This window comes from Elephas maximus, chromosome 4 (assembly GCF_024166365.1).
Source record: "Elephas maximus indicus isolate mEleMax1 chromosome 4, mEleMax1 primary haplotype, whole genome shotgun sequence".
Classification (NCBI taxonomy): domain Eukaryota; kingdom Metazoa; phylum Chordata; class Mammalia; order Proboscidea; family Elephantidae; genus Elephas; species Elephas maximus.
In genome coordinates this window covers 194,118,830-194,137,713 of record NC_064822.1, presented here as the reverse complement: position 1 = coordinate 194,137,713, position 18,884 = coordinate 194,118,830, and the positions used below count along the sequence as shown (strand labels likewise).

The 18,884-nt window shown below is 51.8% G+C and overlaps 1 protein-coding gene across 2 annotated transcripts in view; it reads right to left on the bottom strand.

Annotated features, from left to right (window-relative positions):
• TAFA5 (TAFA chemokine like family member 5) overlaps positions 1–18,884 on the bottom strand; it is a 273,873-nt gene that overhangs the window by 15,809 nt on the left and 239,180 nt on the right. For both annotated transcript variants that reach the window (XM_049884691.1, XM_049884692.1), the window contains exon 3: positions 14,852–14,979. In XM_049884691.1, the coding sequence (XP_049740648.1) occupies positions 14,852–14,979 (128 nt within the window). The remainder of the gene's footprint in view (positions 1–14,851; positions 14,980–18,884) is intronic.

Here is an 18,884-nt window from a genome sequence, read left to right as displayed (position 1 = left end):
GCCTGTGGTTTTTGTTGTTGGGTGCCATCAAGTTGATTCCAACTCCTAGTGACCCCATGTGACAAAGCAGAACTGCCTCATAGGATTTTCTTGGCTGTAATCTTTACCAGAGCAGATAGCCTGGTCTTTCTCACGCAGACCCCCTGGTGGGTTCAAACTGTCAATCTTTTGGTTAGCAGCCCAGCAGTTCATCACTGGGCCACCAGTTGTTGTCAGGTGCCATCACACCAGTTCCAACGCATAGTGACCCCATGTACCACAGAACAAAACACTGCCCAGTCCTGTACCATCCTCACAATTGTTATGCTTGAGCCCATTGTTGCAGCCACTGTGACAACCCAACTCATTAAGGGTCTTCCTCTTTTTCGCTGACCCTCTACCAAGCATGATGTCCTTCTCCAGGAACTAGTCCCTCCTGATAACATGTACGTGAGATGAAATCTCACCATCCTCGCTTCTAGGAATCATCCTGGCCGCGCTTCTTCCAAGACAGATTTGTTCATTCTTTTGGCAGTCCAGGGGGATTGCTTAATTTAGGGTTCATTTACAATTCTAGCGTTCAAATGTCTCACCAATCAAGGCTGAATATGTCAGCCTTTCTCTTTGAAAGGCAACATGCTTGGTCAGAGACATACCTGGGCTATTGCTGGGCCTGGCCAGCAGGTGACGGTGGCCCCAGGATCCCCAGAAGTGGGCCTCTGCAATCTCTCCTGAGAGGGCCTTCATATGGGCCTCCAACTTCATTGTACATAGCATTGGCCAGAAGCGTGTTAGAAGTGCCCATTCTGGGCCTATCCCAGACCCACCTCAAGGCCTGGGACAAGACTCTGAGCGGAAATGCCAGCACATTTCACTCTGAGAAGCAGCTCTAGATAATACTTGGGTGAAGGAAGGGGGTTGCCCAGCATGAGGAAAAACCTGGAAAGTTCCAACCAATGTGTGTGGTGGGAAAGGGTGGGGTTCTGGAATGCTGTCATTTGTCTCCACAACTAGACCCACCACAGGGAAACGGATTGCTCTGCAAAAATTTTTAAGTCACTAAGAGGCTCTGAAGGAGCCCTGTGGCTCAGTGGTTAACTGCTCAGCTGCTAACCGAGGGGTTAGGGGTTCAAACCCACCAGCTGCTCCATGGGAGAAAGATGTGGCAGTCTGCTTCCTTAAAGATTTATAGCCTTGGAAATCCTATGGGGCAGTTCTACTCTGTCCTATAGGGTCCTATGAGTTGGAATCAACTTGATAACAATGGGTTTGGTTTTAATGAGCCTGATGGTACAGTGAGTGGTTAAGTGTTTGGCTGGTAACCATTTGGTGTTGCCAATTTTGATTTTAGCCAATCTAATCAGTCTGGACAGCGCTGGTGGTGCAATGGTTAAGAGCTTGGCTGTAAACCAAAAGGTTGGCAGTTCTAACCCACCACCGGCTCCTTGGAAACCCTATGGGGTAGTTTTACTCTATCCTATAGGGTTGCTATGAGTTGGAATTAACTTGATCACAATGGGTTTGGTTCTGTTTTTTTGTTTTTTGATGGTGCAGTGGTTAAGATTTTGGCTGCTAATCAAAAGGTCAGCAGTTCAAATCCGCCAATTAGCCAGTACTTGGAAACCTTATGGAAAAGTTCTACTCTGCCCTATAGGGCCCTATGAGTCGGAACTGACTCAACAACAATAGGTTTGGTTTGGTGGTGAAATGGTTAAGTGCTGGGCTGCTAACCCAAAGGTCTGAAGTTTGAACCCACCAACGACTCCATGGGAGAAAGATGTGGTAATCTGCTTCCTTAAAGATTTACAACCTTGGAAACCCTATGGAACAGTTCTACTCTGTCATACAGGGTTGCTATGAGTTGGAATCTATTCAATGGCACCTAAAAACAACAACCCCCAAAATATTAAATAAGTCATCAGAACCCTGGGAGGAAGAAGAACGTCAGAAGCCATATCTCCTGCCGGTAGGGGGTGAGTCTCCCACCAGAAGACCCCCCACTTCTCCCCTTCAAGTGTGTCAAGCATGAGCCCAGCCAGTGCACTCCTTGGCAAGTATTTCTCCCACTTATTCAGCAAACACTTTCTATATCTCGATCTAAACAATATGGCAGACTCTCAACCATCTTTGAAGGCCCATTTGGCAGCAAGAAGCAGCCCCTCCAGAGGTTTCTGGGGGAGGCCACTGGCTCCTTGAGGGCTTCATCCCTGTATCCCCAGCATTCAACATGGCACCAGAAAGTACCAAGGCAAAGGGTTCAGAGGGGACCAGGGGTTGCGGGAGAGGGAACAGCACAAATGAACTGCTGGTCATAGAACTCAGTGCTTTGTGCTGAGTGTACAGGAGTCGCATCAGAAGTCAACTCCTGGGTCCACTCTGGAGCTGGTCCCTAACCCTAACTCTAGCCCTAACGGTAGCCCTAGACCTGTTGTCGCTGTTGGGTGCTACCACGTCTATTCCAACTCATAGCAACCCCATGTGATAGACAACTGCTCTATAAGGTTTCCTAGGCTATAATCTTTACAGGGGCAGATCACCAGATCTTTCTCCCACAGAGCTAGTAGGTAGGTTTGAAGCACCAACTTTCTTACCAGCAGCCTAGTGCTTAAAACTGCACCACCAGGGCTCCTAGCTCTAACTCTAACCCTAACCAATCTGACATAACCTTCAAGCAAGTGACATTGAGACCATTGCCAAGCACACTGTGGTTGGCCTCATCCCACATCTGTCGAGTTTTACAAGGAGGCTGGGTCTCCCATCCTCCACTGGTCCTGCTCCTGAGTGTTTCAACCATTTGCCACTTATGTATTTAAAACAATTCAAAGAACAACTGCTTTAAGGAAAATTGAAACTAATGCAGTACAATTACTGTAAATAGCTACCAGCGTGTAATGTCTCCGATTATGAAATTGGCCAAAAGTGTTGACAGAAATAATGTGGGCTTGGTCAAACCATTTTTTTCAGTTTCTGGGCTCATTTCTGCCGAGAATATGAAGAATGTCACCACTTACAATTCTGGTGGGTGCTGCACAGCCATCTATGATTTTGTTTACACACGGAATCTATTACAATGTCCGGCTATTATTGTGTGATGAATAGCCGGGATTTGGAAGCCCACAAAATGGACTGCAGACAGGGATCAGAGTAATGGCTTGTATTCTTCATTGTTTGTGCAGAACAAAGAATTAGTTAGGTGCAGGTGCCCAGTTACTTCTGGGTGAGTACCCATCCTCCCCTCTGTCTCTTGTGACACTTTTAATCCTCAAACCTCTCTTACAAAAGCCTTCTTTGTCCTTGAAAGGACACCGTATTCAGAAAGCACCCACATTGATTTCAAGGTGCTTCCTGGGAGGCAGACGAGGTTGGTCTGGGCCTGCACTCCCCGTCTCCTGGTCTCTCCAGGTGGTGAGAAGGGAAGGGCTTTTTTTCTGTCTCCTGCACTGTTACGCTCCTTTAGGACAGTTTCTGCTCACCTGGCCTGTTTCCACAGCCTCTTCCTGGGGTTCAAGTCTCTGCTCCTCCAGTCTGCCTGTCCGCTCTCATCTGGGCTACGCTGGATCAAACCCAAGATGGTGGCCAGCAGCCTCTGAGCTCTGCGCTTCAAGGGGCCACTCACCCACCAGGCCCTCACAACACAGCCCACTCTTCTGGTCTTCTCAGCCCCTCTGTTACCTAGTGCTGCCGTAACAAAAACCGTCACAGGTACATGTCTTCAAAAAACGGAGAGTCCTTCTCTTGCACTTCTGGAGGCCAGAAGTCCAAGTCAGAGCACCTGCAGGGCTAGTTCACTCTGTCTGTGGGCTCTGGGGGAAGATCTTTGTCTCTTTCAGCTTCTGAAGCCCCAGGCTTTTCTTGTTGATGTTCTTGGCTGCTTGCAGACAGTCCTCACATGGCATCTGTCTTGCCCTGTGTGGGGTTGTGCCCATTCCACTCTTTTATAAAAAGGCACTAAAAAGGATTAGGTTCAGGACCTACCCAACACTGGTACTGCCTCATTAACATAACAGAAGAGAAACCCTAAGTGTCATATTCACAGGTACATGGGTGAGGACTTCCACATAACTTCTGGGGGGACATACACTTCCATCTGTAACACCTTACAAATGGCATGTCCCGGGGACAAAAGAAAAATCCATGTGTGGCATATGAGGCTAAGTGGCTGGTGGTTCCCATGGCCTGAGAGCCCAAGGAGGACACAAGGTGTCTGTTTCTTCTCAGTGGGCAGTTCCCTGCAGGCCTCCTTGCTCTGGTTTCATCCGGCGGCCGGAGGAACAAGCCCTCGGCAGGTTCTTGAAGCAGGTCCACGTGTGTGCTGTCAGGGCCAAGGCCTGCCTCGTGGTGCCCATCCTGGCTTGTCTGCAGACTCCCACCACATGGGACTCAGAGCAGCTCCCATGGAAGGTCCATCATAGCGAGAGGCAGACCTACTATCCCCCGTGTTCTCACGCTGCCCTGCAGGACTTCTGTCCTTACACAAGTGCCCCAGTGTCAGCTAAGTGCCTCCTCCGGGAACCCACCACGTCTGAGGCCAGTGTCCCTTGTGGCATAAGCCAGGCTTGGAGTCCATGACTGTGCTCACTGGTTTGCCGGCCCTTGGCTGTTCTCAAGTTCAGTGGACGATGTTACAGAGCCCCAGCCCTGTCTCCCATGTCTCGTCTTGAGTGCCTCCCTTGACTGGTGCGTCACCATGTTAGAAACTACCCCCTGCTTGGATTGAGGAGGAGCCCAGGGGATCTGGAGCTGTGTAGCCCTGTAGGCCCACTTCCTGAGGGTGCAGCAGGGGAGGGGTCTGGGCAGGAGGGTGAGGTGTGGGGCCAGCTGGTCTGCTTCTTGGGTCACCAGATCAAGATAGTACACAGATTTTCTTTCTGCCACCATCTTTCTGCTGCTGGGCCCTCCCAGAGGCCAAGAGCCTTCTGGACGGTGGCCTAGCTTGGAGGAAGCCTGGCCCAGCCTGGGGGTGCTGCTCTGGGTTCAGAGAGGCAGGGAATAGAGGGAGAAGCAGGGGAGAGGGGGAGCCCTGCCCATGGCCACTGAGCTGCATCGGGGGCAGTGGCCTCACCCACTGCAGCCTGAGGGCACTGTTGTTCTGAACTGCTGAGTTTGGGGGCTGCTTGTTACATGGCAACAGGTGACTAACGACTAACGGGGGCTTCTGAAGTCAGGCGGGGAGCGAATGCTGGGGTGGGCCTGTCTGAAGCCTCCTCCCCTTGGCTCTTGATGGTCCTTGTGTTGGCCACAGGCTGCAGACCCAAGTTACACCATGGAACCTGAAGGCCCAGCTCTGGGGCTCCTGGCTCTGAGAAGTTGCTGTGCCTCCAGATGCCGCTCAGTGGCGGAGTCCTTGTTGCTGACCTACTTTTTCCTCCATGAGATTTCAGGAAGCTTGTTTTCATCTCCGGTGGCTGAGGTTTCATGCTGATATGCTTTAGGAGGGGTCTATATTCACTCACGTCCTGCCTGGGCCCCAGAGGAAGAATGCACGCAGGGAACCCACATCACTGGGTTCCGGGAATTTTTTAGAAAATATCTCTTTGGTAATTTCTTCTTCCTTGTTTTTCTCCATTTTTGGAACTCATATTCATTCTCAGACTGCCTCGGTTGATCTTTTTTTATTCTTTCCTATTTTTTAAAAGTTTTACTTTCTGCCTTTCTGGGAGATTTCCTCAATTTTATGCCCCAAACCTTCTATTATAGTTTAAAAACAATTATGCTGTTTTTACTGGGGAAGCCAGGACAACTTGTACAAGGCAAGGTCATGGAAGCTCCATAGACACATCCAAACTCCCTGAGGGACTGAACTGCTAGACTGAGGGCTGAGGGGACCATGGTCTCAGGGAACATCTAGCTCAATTGGCATAACAGGGTTTATAAGGAAAATGTTCTACGTTCTACTTTGGTGAGTAGCGTCTGGGGTCTTAAATGCCTGTGAGCAGCCATCTAGGACACTCCACTGGTCACGCTCCTTCGGGAGCAAGGGAGAAAAAGGAAAACTAAAGACATAAGGGAAAGATTAGTCCACCAGACTGAGTCCAATACAACTAGATGGTGCCCAGCTAGAGCTGGAAAAAAAATGCAGAACAAAATTCTAACAAAAAAAGACCTGACTTAACTGGCCTGACAGAGACTGGAGAAACCCTGAGAGTATGGCCCTCAGACACTCTCTTAGCTCGGTAATGAAGTCACTCCCGAGGTTCAGCCTTCATCCAAAGATTAGACAGGCCCATAAAACAAAATGAGACTAAAGGGGCACACCAGCCAGGGGCAAGGACCACAAGGCAGGAAGGGACAGGAAAGCGGGTAATAGGGAGCCCAAGGTTGAGAGGGGAGAGTGTTGATATGCTAAGGGGTTGTTAAAGCAATATGTGTACCTGTGTACCATTTTATGAGAGGCTAGTTTGTTCTGTAAATCTTTATCTAAAGTACAATAAAAAAAGGAAAAACTTTGCTGCTTTGTGCGTACACACACGCGCAGATGACACATGCACACACACACACACACACACACACTCATATACATAAATAACACACACACACATATAGGAGTCCCTGGGTAGAACAAATGGTTCAGCACTAAGCGGCTACTAACCAAAAGGTTGGCAATATAACTCCACCCAGAGGCATCTTGGGAGAAAGGCCTGGAATCTGCTTCTGGCAAATCAGTTACTGAAAACCCTGTGGAACACAGTTCTACTCTGACACGTGTGAAGTTGCCGTGAGCTGGAGTCAAACTGGACACCCACTGCTATAAATCTCTGTGGAAGCAGACCACCACATCTTTCTACCAAGGAGCTGCTGGTGGCTTCAAACCCCCGATCTTTAGGTTAGCAGTCGATCGCTTCAACCACTGTGCCACCAGGGCTCCTTTTTATATTATATGTATCCCCCCTGCTGCTGTCATATATACATTTTTTAATTTCTAAAAGTGTCTCTTTGTCTTTTTAACACTCCTTTAAATAACGTCCCGTCCCAGTCACTGTTGCCGTGTAACAAACAGCCCCCACTCAGTGGTTCTGCTCTTAAATCTGGGCCTTGCAGGAGGTAGGGGAGAGGTGGAGGCCAGGGCTCCTTTTCGTGTCTGGGATGTCAGGGCCTGGCTGGGCTGGCTGGGTCAGCAGGGGCCGGAGAGCATGCATCTTCTAAGTCCTCAGGCCAGTCCTGCACTCACTCTGGCTCACAGCCCTGGGAAGTCCTGCTCTCTGGGGGCTCAGCTCCCTGTGGCCTGTGAAGCCTGTCCACTTTCCATTCTTGGAGGCTATGTTGTGGTCATCTCAGCTTCTGTTCATTGTGTGCTGTGGGGATTATGCCATTTCCTCTTCCTTCTTGGGTTCCTGCCGCTTCAGAGGGTTCCAGAAGGCAGTTGTGAGTTCTGCGGTTTGTACCAGGAGCCTGGGCCAAGTGATTCCCAAATTCCCCACAATCCTTCCTAAAACCAGGGCTCAGGTGCGTGGGCAATGTACACGCTTCCCTTCTGCACACCTGGCCTACAGCAGATCTCTGACAGCAGGTGCCAACGTGTCCAGTGAGCTGTCATCTGACCATCTTCAGGAGTCTTCGTGCTTAGGGAAACAGGCTTCCAGCTTAGTGAGTGTCTAGAAAAGGCCAGCCCCCAAAGAGGCGATACGGAACCCGCCCAGTCTTCTCTGTCCTCACCATGAGCTCTTACCCACCCAAAAGTGCTGGGTAAAATGTGGGTCTTCAGAGCTCAGCTGAAAACTGCAGTCCCGTCAGGCTGTTTTGCTCATATTCAGGAGATTGTATAGCTCACTGGAAGGAGCCCTGGTGGCACAGTGGCTAAGCGCTCGGTTGCTAACCAAAAGGTCAGAGGCCTGAACCCAGCAGCTGCTCTGCAGAAAAAAGATGTGGCAGTCTGCTTCTGTAAAGATTACAGCCTTGGAAACCCTAGCAGTTCTACTCTGTGTTATAGGGTTGCTATGGGTCAGAACTGGTTGGACTATGGTGGGTTTTTGGTTTGAGTTGCTCACCGGGGGGCTTCTTGCAATACATAAACAGCACACCAACATAGCAGAGTTGACACTCATTGGAGCGTTTCTGGATACCACGGCATGGCAGCATACAGGCCCCTACAAGCCAACATCTGGGAGACAGGTATGCCTGTCATGCTGCAGGGAGATGTCCTGGCATGGCATGGGACCACCCTGCCCTCTTCGCTCTTCCTGCTTTCCCTTCCCTCGCCCACCAGCTCCGTGAACATCCCTGCAAAGGGCCGAGTCAGCCAGGATGGGCTGAGGGATGTGACACCGAGTTGGGGGGTAGCTTCGCCTGTCTCCAGGAGCAGGAGCCAGGAGTGAGGGTCCCAGCAGGACAATCTGCAATGTCCACCCAAGGTCACCTTGCTCCAGAGCAGACCAGCATCCACAGAGAAAAGGCAGGTGCCTGGAAAAGCATTGCTGAGGCCTGCTTCTCCCTCGATGCCATACGGGACAGTGGATCCCCAACTTTCTCACTGCAACCCACACTAATACCACGCACATTGTGACCTTTTCTGTGTGTGCATGTGTGCATATATGTGTGTGCCTGTGTGTGTGTGACAGTATGTGTGCCCATGTGTCTCTGGGTGTATGTATGTGTATATTGTGTATCTGTGTGTGTTTATGTGTATGTGACAGTATGTGTATCTGTGTATGTATATACATCGTGTGTATGTATATGTATGTGAGTGTGTCTGTGTATATTTATGTATGTGTATTACATATATGTGGGTATATGTGTGTGTGTGCATGTATATGTGTGTATGTCTGTGTGTGGGCACATGTGTTTGTGTCTCTGTGTATAAAAATGTGTCTGTGTGTACCTGTGTGTGTGAGAGTATGCGTGGCTCTGTGTATATGTATGTGTGTGTATATATGTGGGTGGATGTGTGTGTGAGTATGTGTGTCTGTGTGCATGTGTATGTATGTATACGGGTATGTGTGAGTGTGCGAGTTTGCATGTCTGTGTGTGTGTTTCGTTAAACAGCACTCAGCCTTATGACCCAGAATGCACTCTAAATATTTTTATCCATTTCTTCTTCCTCCTTCTTGATACTGATCATGATCCACTGAATTAACTTCAGAGCCCTCTAATGGGGTGATGACCTGCACTTTGAAATGCGGTCATCTAGGAGACGCAGACACCACTGTGTGCTTGGGTCTGCATTCCATTCATTGACTAATTGATCTATCAAAAATATTCACATAAGACCAGTCTCTGCTGCTGAGTAGCTCAGTCTGGTGGGGCTACACAGACACGTGAACAGTGCTGGTCCACACGGAGCAGCGGGGTCAGCATGAGAGCACGGGGCTCAGCTAGAGCATGGTCTGGGGGAGTGGGGGTGGGGATGACTGTCTACACCAAACCAAAAAACCAAACCTGATGCTGTCAAGTCCATTTTGACTCATGGCTACCCACGTGTGTCATAGTAGAACTGCATGCCACAGGGTCTGCACCAGTACCCTGCAAATCTCAGACATGGGGCTGTGGTTGAGGGAGAGGCAGCGGGCCTAGACCTCGGTGGCTGAGACAGAGTTGGCGGTAACGAGGCCAAGCAATAATTAGGTTTCTTAAAGCCTACCTCACAGAAAACCAATTTATGGTGAGGTGTGAAACCGCACAGTGCTAATTTGCCGTCTATAAGAGAACTGATGCAATCACGGAACTGAGATTATAAGCTCCAATTATATGGTGTTTGGTTCAAGAGCTCAACTAACCTTTTAAGAAAGCTTTGTAAACAGGTCACCGTGGGCCAAGAATTCTATTAGGAGCCAGACGGCATGCTGTTTCCAGAGATGTCTCTGGAGATATTTGGGAAGATTACAGAGCCTGCTGTAGTCCCCAGAATCAGCACAAAGCCACTCAAGGAGCTCTGCCAATCCAAGTGTCTCAGGCCCCCATGGATGTGGCTGTGATGGTAGAAATGTAACACCACAGGTCAGCTTGAAGGAACAAAGTTGCCAATCTCTGCCCCTGAAAGAAGGGTGGTGCCCCTCCAGGTTTGAGCCACATCACTCTCTGGGTAAACCGAAGACCCCTGAGAGGAAGCATCCTTTCCTTGATTTGCCCAGGTGTGGCAGTCCTCCTTCCTTTGCCCGGATGATGGTGTCTCCTGCTGCACCTGGACCAGCGTGTGTACCTGTCTGTGCACCTGGTTACAGCACTGGGTGCCTCCAGGGTGGGCGGAAGCTGGGAGACCCCACTGAGGCACTGAGACAGAAGGTTTCTGAGGGTGGGCAGATCTGAGGATCTTTGTCTCATGCAAAGCCAAGGCCAGCTTTGGAGGTGGGTAGATCCAGCAAGACTGAAACTACACCTACATGTCCTACCAACCACAGGACCATGAGGAGTGACCCAATCTCTCCAAGCTGAGATTTTCAGGGCCACAGTACTGAGATGAGAGTACTGAGCTCCCAGTCCTGGGAGGCCAAATGGAATACGGGTGTACTGACCAGTCTCAGCAAGGTTCCTTGGATAAATTAAATGCTCAGCAATGCAGCTATTATTCCAAATGCTAAGGAAGATACATGACCCTTTCCAACATCCCTGAGAATTGGGCAGCCTACCCCTTAAATACTCCAGAATGGGCTGCTCCCCGCCCCACGGGGCAGGCCCCACTGGGCTTAGACTGGGCCGATGTAAACGGAACTCAATTCTAGGGTTTTCTCTGGCAATACATGACACCATGTTGGACAGGCAGGCCTTGCTCTGTTTTTGGGGTGGGTTTGGGAAACCTTGATTAGATAGTAGAAAGACTCAAGTTCTGAGGATTAAAGAGGGGTAAGAAAATGAAGAGGAGGCTGGTATCCTGGGGGAGTGTAGGAGACAGGGGTAGCTGGGTCCTAATTCCAATGTCGGACCAGCAGGGAAGAAATAGAAATATTAGAAGCTCATGGACTGGCTCTTTCTGCTGGCATGAGATGCCAGGTAGAGGCACTGCCTTATCCCTTGGCTTGTCCAGAAATGTGGGCTCTGTAAGCTGGGGGCTTGTTGATTGGTTTTGGAATCTCTGGGTGGTGTAAACAGTTAATGTGTTCGGCTGCCGAGTGAAAGGCTGGAGGTACCAGTCTATCCACAAGCAACTCAGAAGAAAGGTGTAGTGATCTACGTCTGAGAAAGCAGCCACTGAAAACCCTACGGAACAGAATTCCACTGTGGCACAGGAGGATCTCCATGAGTTAGATTCAACTCAGTGGCAACTTTTTTTTTTAATTGCTTTCAGAGTACGTAGATTTGCTGATAAGGGAATGTATAAGCCTGTGCTGGCAGTGGGGTATAAGGAGGAGTAATGGGAAGTCCCCGTGGAAATCTAACTGATGCAGACAGCCTCCAACTAAGGACAGAATTCCATTCCCACTGCTTTTTTCCCCTACCTTAGAAGACAAAGCTGGTCACTGTTGGTGTGGCCAGTCCCCACACAGTCACTGGCCAAGCAGGTCTGCCCACAGCCGAGTAATTACACTGCTGCCCGCTGCAAGCTCTCTCTGAGCATCCTCAGACTCCTCAATTTCCCACTCCATCTAGTTCCGCAGTAAAATCACAGAGGCTGATACAAGTTAGCTCTGGAAGAAGCGGCGTGTGGATGTTCATTGGCCGTGTGTCGGGATCGCATCGAGGAAATGGAGGGATTCATTAAGTGGCAATTAAGGAGTGATGCATCATTGATGGCAGAGACACAGCGCAATGCTAAAACCAACTTCTCTGCAAACCCAGGGCCTAGGCAGAGCCCACTGGGACGCTGGCTCCTGCCTGGAAGCCATGAGGCCCGCATCTCCGCAGCCCACTGGGGCCTGGACACAGAACTGCTGTGTTGGTGGTGGTGGCAAATTCCGGAACTTTTTTTTTTTTTATGGGAGTACCAGAGTCCCTGGGTGGTGCAAATGGTGAATGCGCTCGGCCGCTAACTGAAAGGCTGGGGGTTTGAGTCTACACAGAGGCGCCTCGGAAGAAAGGCCTGGTGATCTACGTCTGAGAACTCAGCCACTGGAAATCCCACGCAGCACAGTTCTACCCTGACACACACGGGGTTGTCATGAGCTGGAGCTGACTCAACGGCAATGGGTTTTATTGGGGTGCTGGGTTTGAGGTGGCAGGGCACACTGGGCAGTGGGTGGGGAGAGGGGGTACCTGGGGCCTGCTCGTGGGGCTGGGAGAACGGGACACCTCTCTGCTGGGCCTCTGCCCCTTACAGGCCCCAGGGACTCACCAGCCCCCTGAGTGCCCCCCGAAGCAGGAAAGGACAGAGCACAGGGCCTGGGAGAGGCTCTGAAGCTTAATGAGATGGGAAGCCCTGGCTCTCCCGTGAGAAGAGTAAGGGCACTGAGAGTCTGCCAGTGTCCTCCACAGTGGGCCTGCCCCCATGAAGCCACTCAGGGCCTGCCCATCCCGGCCACCTAGACAAAGGTCAGCATCGTAGAAACTGAAGCCAAGGAGCAAAGCAACCTCAAAGCCTAGTGGCCAAGTCAGGTCAAGGGCCAGGGATCAGAACCTCCAATCCGTACCCTTCTGTGGACCTATGGACACCCCACACATGGCCATGCCATCATTGCACAGGCACCCACAGCCAGGAGGGAGACTCCCAGCATGCTAACGTGTGATGTGAGGTCCATGCAGGACCTAGGAGTGGGGGAGGGTGGGCAAGTGTGCTCTGACGCTTATGGACCCTCAGTGGGGACGCTGCCAGCCAGGCGAAGCTCACCTTCCCCAGGTGTTAAAGCTGGGGCTGGCATGTTTTATGAACAAGGCGCCTTCTGCCAAGGTCCTGTCCCCTGCCAAGAAGGGTACCTGAGGGTCCCATGCATCCAACATGACCCGGCCAAACCAATTGGAGACTGCGATGCTGGCCATTCAGCTGCTCCCCACAAGGTCCCTTTCAACAACGCGCCTTTCAGCAACAGCACAGAGGAGAACCCAGGAGAGGAAGCCTCCTTTGAAAAACCCAGGAGAGACCACCTTCCCCTGGGGAACTCGGGGGAAGACGCCGCTCTTAGGAAACTCAGGGAAGACTGTGTAGCCCTGGGAAACCTGAGAGAGGGCACCCTCTCTTGGGAAACCTGGGAGAAGGCGCCTCCTCCTGGGCTCTCCTCCAGGTGCTGGTAAAGAGCTCGCAGGTGCCTCACACCTCAGCAGGTGTGATCACAGGGCCGCTGGCTTTTGTGAACATGGAATAAACAAGCTCACTTGCGGCCCAGAGCACAGGGGCACGGCTGGAAACAGACATGCCACACACACACATGCCTTGGGGGTGCTGCTGCCCTCCAGCAGTCAGCATCCCCTCAACAGGCCAGTGGAGGACAGGCTGTAATCGAGGCCGGTTTGCCCGAAGTTCCAGCAACACCAGCGGCCCCAGGACACAGGTGACAGGCCTGCAGGGCAGCCCCAGCCCACGGCTGATGAAGCTCTTCTTGTTGAGCGGGGAGATGCAAGATTTCTCTATCCTGGCCTCAGGATATGCCCCAGGGCCCCTGAACCTGCCCAGTCTCAACTCACCTGCCCAGCCACTGGACCTCTTGAAAAGGTGGCAGAAACAGCCTGTCTGAGTCTCCCTCAGGGGCTGCTGGGTCCACAGTTGCAGGCAGGGAGGAGAATCCTGCCTGTGTTCCCAGAGGATTGTCCTCTGGTCAAATTTTGGAGGAGGCTGGCAGCCCTGAGCTCTCTGGGTAAACCCTGGAGGACTCAGAAACCATGGGGGCTTTCCAGCTCCTTCTGCTGGGACCCTAAGCCTCCCTGACTTAACCTTGCCACAGTATTGAGCCTGGGAGCGAGGCAAGGAAAGCATGACCCACCCTTGTCAACTGGCTCCCTGGGACAGGGACAGCCGGGTCAGGCTGCACCCGGGGCTTCGGTCCCAGAGGGAGAGCCGACAGGTGGGAAGGGAGGAGGTGGGTGGTGGTGTCCCATCTCTAAATCAGGAAGCTGGTGACCAAGCTACCCCTGTCCCTGGCTATGACGATAAATCCTGTATATCTGCTGGGCTGGGCCATGGTGCCCAGAGACTTGGCCAAACATAGGTCTAGGTGCTCTGTGAAGGCGGTCTGTAGGTGTGATTAACGTGTGCATTGTTGGCTCTAAGCAAAGGAGATTGCCCTCCATGATGTGGTTGGCCTCGTCCACTAAGGTGAAGGCCTTAAGAACAAAAATGGAGGTTTCCCAGAGAAGAAGGATTCTGTCACAAGACTATAACATAGGAATCTTGCAGTGTCTGGCCTGCCACCTGCCCTGTGGAATTCAGAATTATCAGTGTCTACTATTGCGTGAGCCAATTCCTTAAACTAAATCAATCTCTCTTGACAGATGAATGATAAAGAATAGAAAAATAGATAATCAATAGATAATAGATAGATGACAGATGATAAACAGATAACAGAGAAACTGAGGGTAAATAACATATAGATGATAGATAAACAGATATAGAAGATAGACTGTAGGTAAAAGATAGGTGATAGATAAATAGGTAGGTAGACAGCTAGATAGATAGGTGGATAGATAGGTGATGACAGATAAATAAATGATGGATGGATGGATAGATAGATGGATAGGCAGATATAGATACATATGTGGCGTACTGGTTAAGACCTACAGCTGCTAACCAAAAGGTTGGCAGTTCAAATTCACCAGGCGTTCCTTGAAAACTCTATGGGGTGGTTCTATTCTGTCCCATAGGGTCGCTGTGGGGTCAGAATTGACTGGACAATGACAGGTTTGGTTTTCATTTTTTTTTGGTACATGGAATGTACCTCTATCCTGTTGGTGCTGTCTCTGGAGAACGCTGGCTGATGCATGGTTATCATGGGTACCCCCCATGTGCTCCGGGTATCCTAACAGTGGCGTCTGCACCCTTCTCTCCCTCCCCAGTGCACACAAGCACACAGCCACGTACCGTGGTGGTCTTGATCCGCCCACCGGGCTGCGTGCAGGTCCAGCCAGAGCGGTTGATGAGCAAGTCGCAGCCCTCCCCCTCCAGACACGGCAGCATGTCACACCACTGCTTTGTCTTGATGATCCGGGCTGGGGAGAGAGAGAGAGAGAAAGGGTCAGGGTGCTGCTTGCCGGCTGCAGGCACAGCCCAGTGTGGCCATTCCAGGGCTAGGTCTTAGCACCGTGGGGAGTCCCACAGGCAGCTCCCGGCCAACAGGAAGCTGCATCCCTCCCTGGCCCCCTAGTTTAGTTCTCCTTTCCACGCCCGGCTCAGCCATCATCAATTACTGGACAATCGGTAGTAGCACAGGGCTTTGGGGGGATTTTCACAGACCAGAGCCCTGGCTCCTTCCTACAGATGGGAAAATCTAGGTGTTCGTATGGTCTGGAACCCTCAAAAGTCAAGGAAGGCATGAAGAGGGGTGCTCCCACGCAGAGGCAGCCAGAGAGCCCCTTCCCCTCACATCAAGCCTGCTCCTGCTGAGGTTTTTTCCACGATTTCTCAGGACGCTGTTCTATTAACAGATGCTAAAAAAAAAAATTTTTTTTTTTTTTAATGCACACAGCTGTGTTCTGACATGCCACCACCAAGCCGAGGCAGGGGTGGCTCCTTAGGAGGGGACTACTGCTGTACCCACAAGGGCCTCGCCCTTGGTTTAAAGCTCTGCTGCCTCTGCAGATGCTGCTCCTCGTGTTTGAACAAGGGGCACCGCTGTTGGCCTTTTGTACCCCCTCCCCCAAATATGTAACTGATCCTGCAGGTAGTAAGGTAACAGGTAAGGCCACAGGTAAACAGAAGGTTAAGACGACAGGGGACCTGGGAGAGAGCTCAGCCCTGGTGAGGGCATAGGCCTTGGGGTGCTTCTGGGGCAGGTGGATTTGGGGAGACTTGCAAAAGTGTAGGTCTGAGAGGCTGGGGACAGTTTGGAAGACAGACTAAAGGACAGCTTCCAGCTCAAGTGACCAGCTGCTGAGGACAGCCCCGCCTGTGGGCCAGTTCTCACAAACCCGCAGGAGCTGCCTGAAAATCAACACCAAGTAGCTTCCTGGCCGAGAGGCAAGGAACCCTGTGATCGATTAGTCATGCCTGCCTGGGCACAGTGTGGGTATGTGGAGTATGTGCTGTACACTGGCCAGGCCTGGCCATGCTGCCCACCCAGGCTGTCCACCAGAAAGTCATCGCAGAGACCAACCCCTATCTGGGCCAGGGAGGCCTCACAGAGTGGAGATGCCTCCTGTTCAATTGAAATCAGAGTTGAAAAAATACCCCAATAGAGAATGAGAGAGGTTTCCCATATGAGGCAGACACATACTCATTGCTGGGCATCAAGGGGGTCACAGGCAGGGTAACTGTCCACAAGAGGGACAGCCGACACCCCAGGCTGCTGCTTCCACACAAAAGGAGCTGACGACCATCTTGCGCTGCCCTCCCTGCCTCCGGGATCCAGGCAGGAGGAGCCAGACTGTGGCCTGTCGGCAGCCCCCAGGCCTCTGTCCTGCCTGCTCATCACTCACGCAGCTGCCTCCCCATCCCTGAGGTGACATTTCCAGTGACAGTGAAAAATGACGTGAAACCTTGCTGGACAACGAATACGAAACTTTAAGCCACCAAGAGGCTCCAGGATTAAAATGCACACACACGCCCCAATCCCGGGGAGCCCTGTGTGCAATGCGTGGGAAGGAATGTAACAAATTAAAGCGAAAAGGGGTTTTTCCCTTGATGTCAACCACCAAGAGGAAAAGGTGTGTGAGGCCAAGAGCAGCTGAAAGGAAATCTCAATCGGTGCTTCCCTTCTACTCTGTGGAGCACGTGTGTTAGGATTGAATTGTCCCTCCAAAATACACGTTGTACATCCTAGCCCCTATACTTGTGGACGCATAGTAACCCTATAGGACAGAGTAGAACTGCCCCATAGGGTTTCCAAAGAGTGGCTGGTGGATTCGAACTGCCGACCTTTTGGTTAACAGTTGAGCTCTTAACCAGCGTGCCACCAGGACTCCTCTATATGGCACACAGTTTAAACACTGGTTAGCAGCCATGGACTAAGGTGGATATAATCTTATCTGGGAGTAGGATTTTCTTTGTTATGTTAGAGGCCATATCCTTGTAGGGTGTGTCTTATGCAAATTACTTTGAGAAACGAAAGAGCAGACCAGGCACAGAAGAAAGCAGACGTGGAGGATGACCAACACTATCTGAAGACTTGGAGGTAGACCAGTCTACAAGCCCAGGAACTCCAAGGATGACTGGCTAGAAAAGTTTAGAAGAGGACCCTCCTCCAGAGCTGACAGAGAGAGCCTTCCCTGAGAGCTGGTGCCCTGAATTGGGACGTCCAGCCTCCTGAGCTGTGAGAAAGCAGCTTTCTGTTTTTTAGGACCACCCACTCACAGTGTTTCTGTTTCGGCAACACTAGGGAACTAAGACAGTGGGGAAGAACGGCCCAACTCAGGGGTACCCTTTCAGCACGAGCGTGACACCAGTTCTCATCACTTCCCTGGGTATGGCGAGGGTGGCCTGGGGCCCCTGCCACTGGCCCTTTCCTGCCCAGGCTCTGAGAACAGGCACTTGGGTCTGGGGGACAGACTGGACTTCCAATGCAGAGTGAGGCGGCGTCCCCTAAGGAGGCTGCTGGGTTCCAGGTCTCCCTGTGATGCTGCACACAAGAGGGGGTCCCCGAGGTGTGCAGGGCAGGACGGGCACAGGCCGCAAGGGCGTTGCTGGGTGAGGACAGAGGGCCCACCATGACCGACCTGTCTCCAGATACTCAGGATGGCACTGAAGGGGTAGGCCTGGGTTAAAATCCCACATGGCCTCGTGCTGTCGGAACCTTGAACAAGGGAGGCTTGTGTTCTGGGCAAGGTCCTCCCAGATGCTTCCTGAGGGCCTGAGGTCAAGGGAGGGCCTGTGAGGTCCAGCCCACGCTGCATGCACACACATCCACGCACAAGGACACACATGCACATACACATGAGCATGCAGACACACAAATGCACACACATGCACACACACACCTACATACAAACATAAGCACATAAGTGTACAACCAAATGCACACACAGTCACACAAGTTCATGCACACATGCATACGAACATGTACACATATGCACACAAGTTACATGTGCAAATACACACATGTGCACACGCACATACTCCCATGAACATGCACACAAGCACATAAACACATGTTCACCCATACACACATTGCCTAGCATGCAGGAGCATGCATGTGGAAGCATTTGTAGTGTGAATGGACTGGTGCACATACTACTTGCTGTCTCTCTTTCTCTCTCACACACACGCACACACACACACACACACACACACACACACACACAGAGTGTTCTAGGCATGTGCACTCCAGCCCTCCCAAGGACTCCGGCGGGCCACCCAGAGCACACACCGCCTTTGTCTGCTGCAGGAGCGCAGCTTGCCCAGCCCACTTCCTGCTCAAGGCGGTCGGAGGCACTGCACTGGCCTCCTGGTCCCAGGGACAAAGAGGCCTTTCATGCTGCATGTTACAACTTCATTTTGCCCTGGCACAACCAGGGCACAGCCTATCCTCCAGCACTCTTGGGCTGGGGTTGTGAGTGGGGAGTGATGGGCTAATGACCGGGCTCCTGGGTAGGTTCATAGGGGCACACAGCAGGGGCCACAGCCTTGCCCTTCCATCTACCCTCAAGGACCTCGCTTTTGTTTCTCGGAAGGCTGCTGGAGTAGGGGATGTGTGAGATCACCCCCTGCTCAGTCACGGCTACTGTGGGCACAGGCATGCCTGGGCCTCCAATCCTCACACCCCACCTCCCAACAGTGCAGCGTGGTCCTTGGTGAAGGCCAGGCTGGGAGGCCCAGGGCTGGATCGCTCCACGGCACGGCCTACCAAGGGAGGGAGGCCCCAGGCCCCAGTGTGGATGGTCAGGGTGGACTGGAGTCCCTGTGTCCAGGGCCCACTGTGGATGGTCTGGGCTGAGCTGAGTCCCTGTGTCCAGAGTCCTGT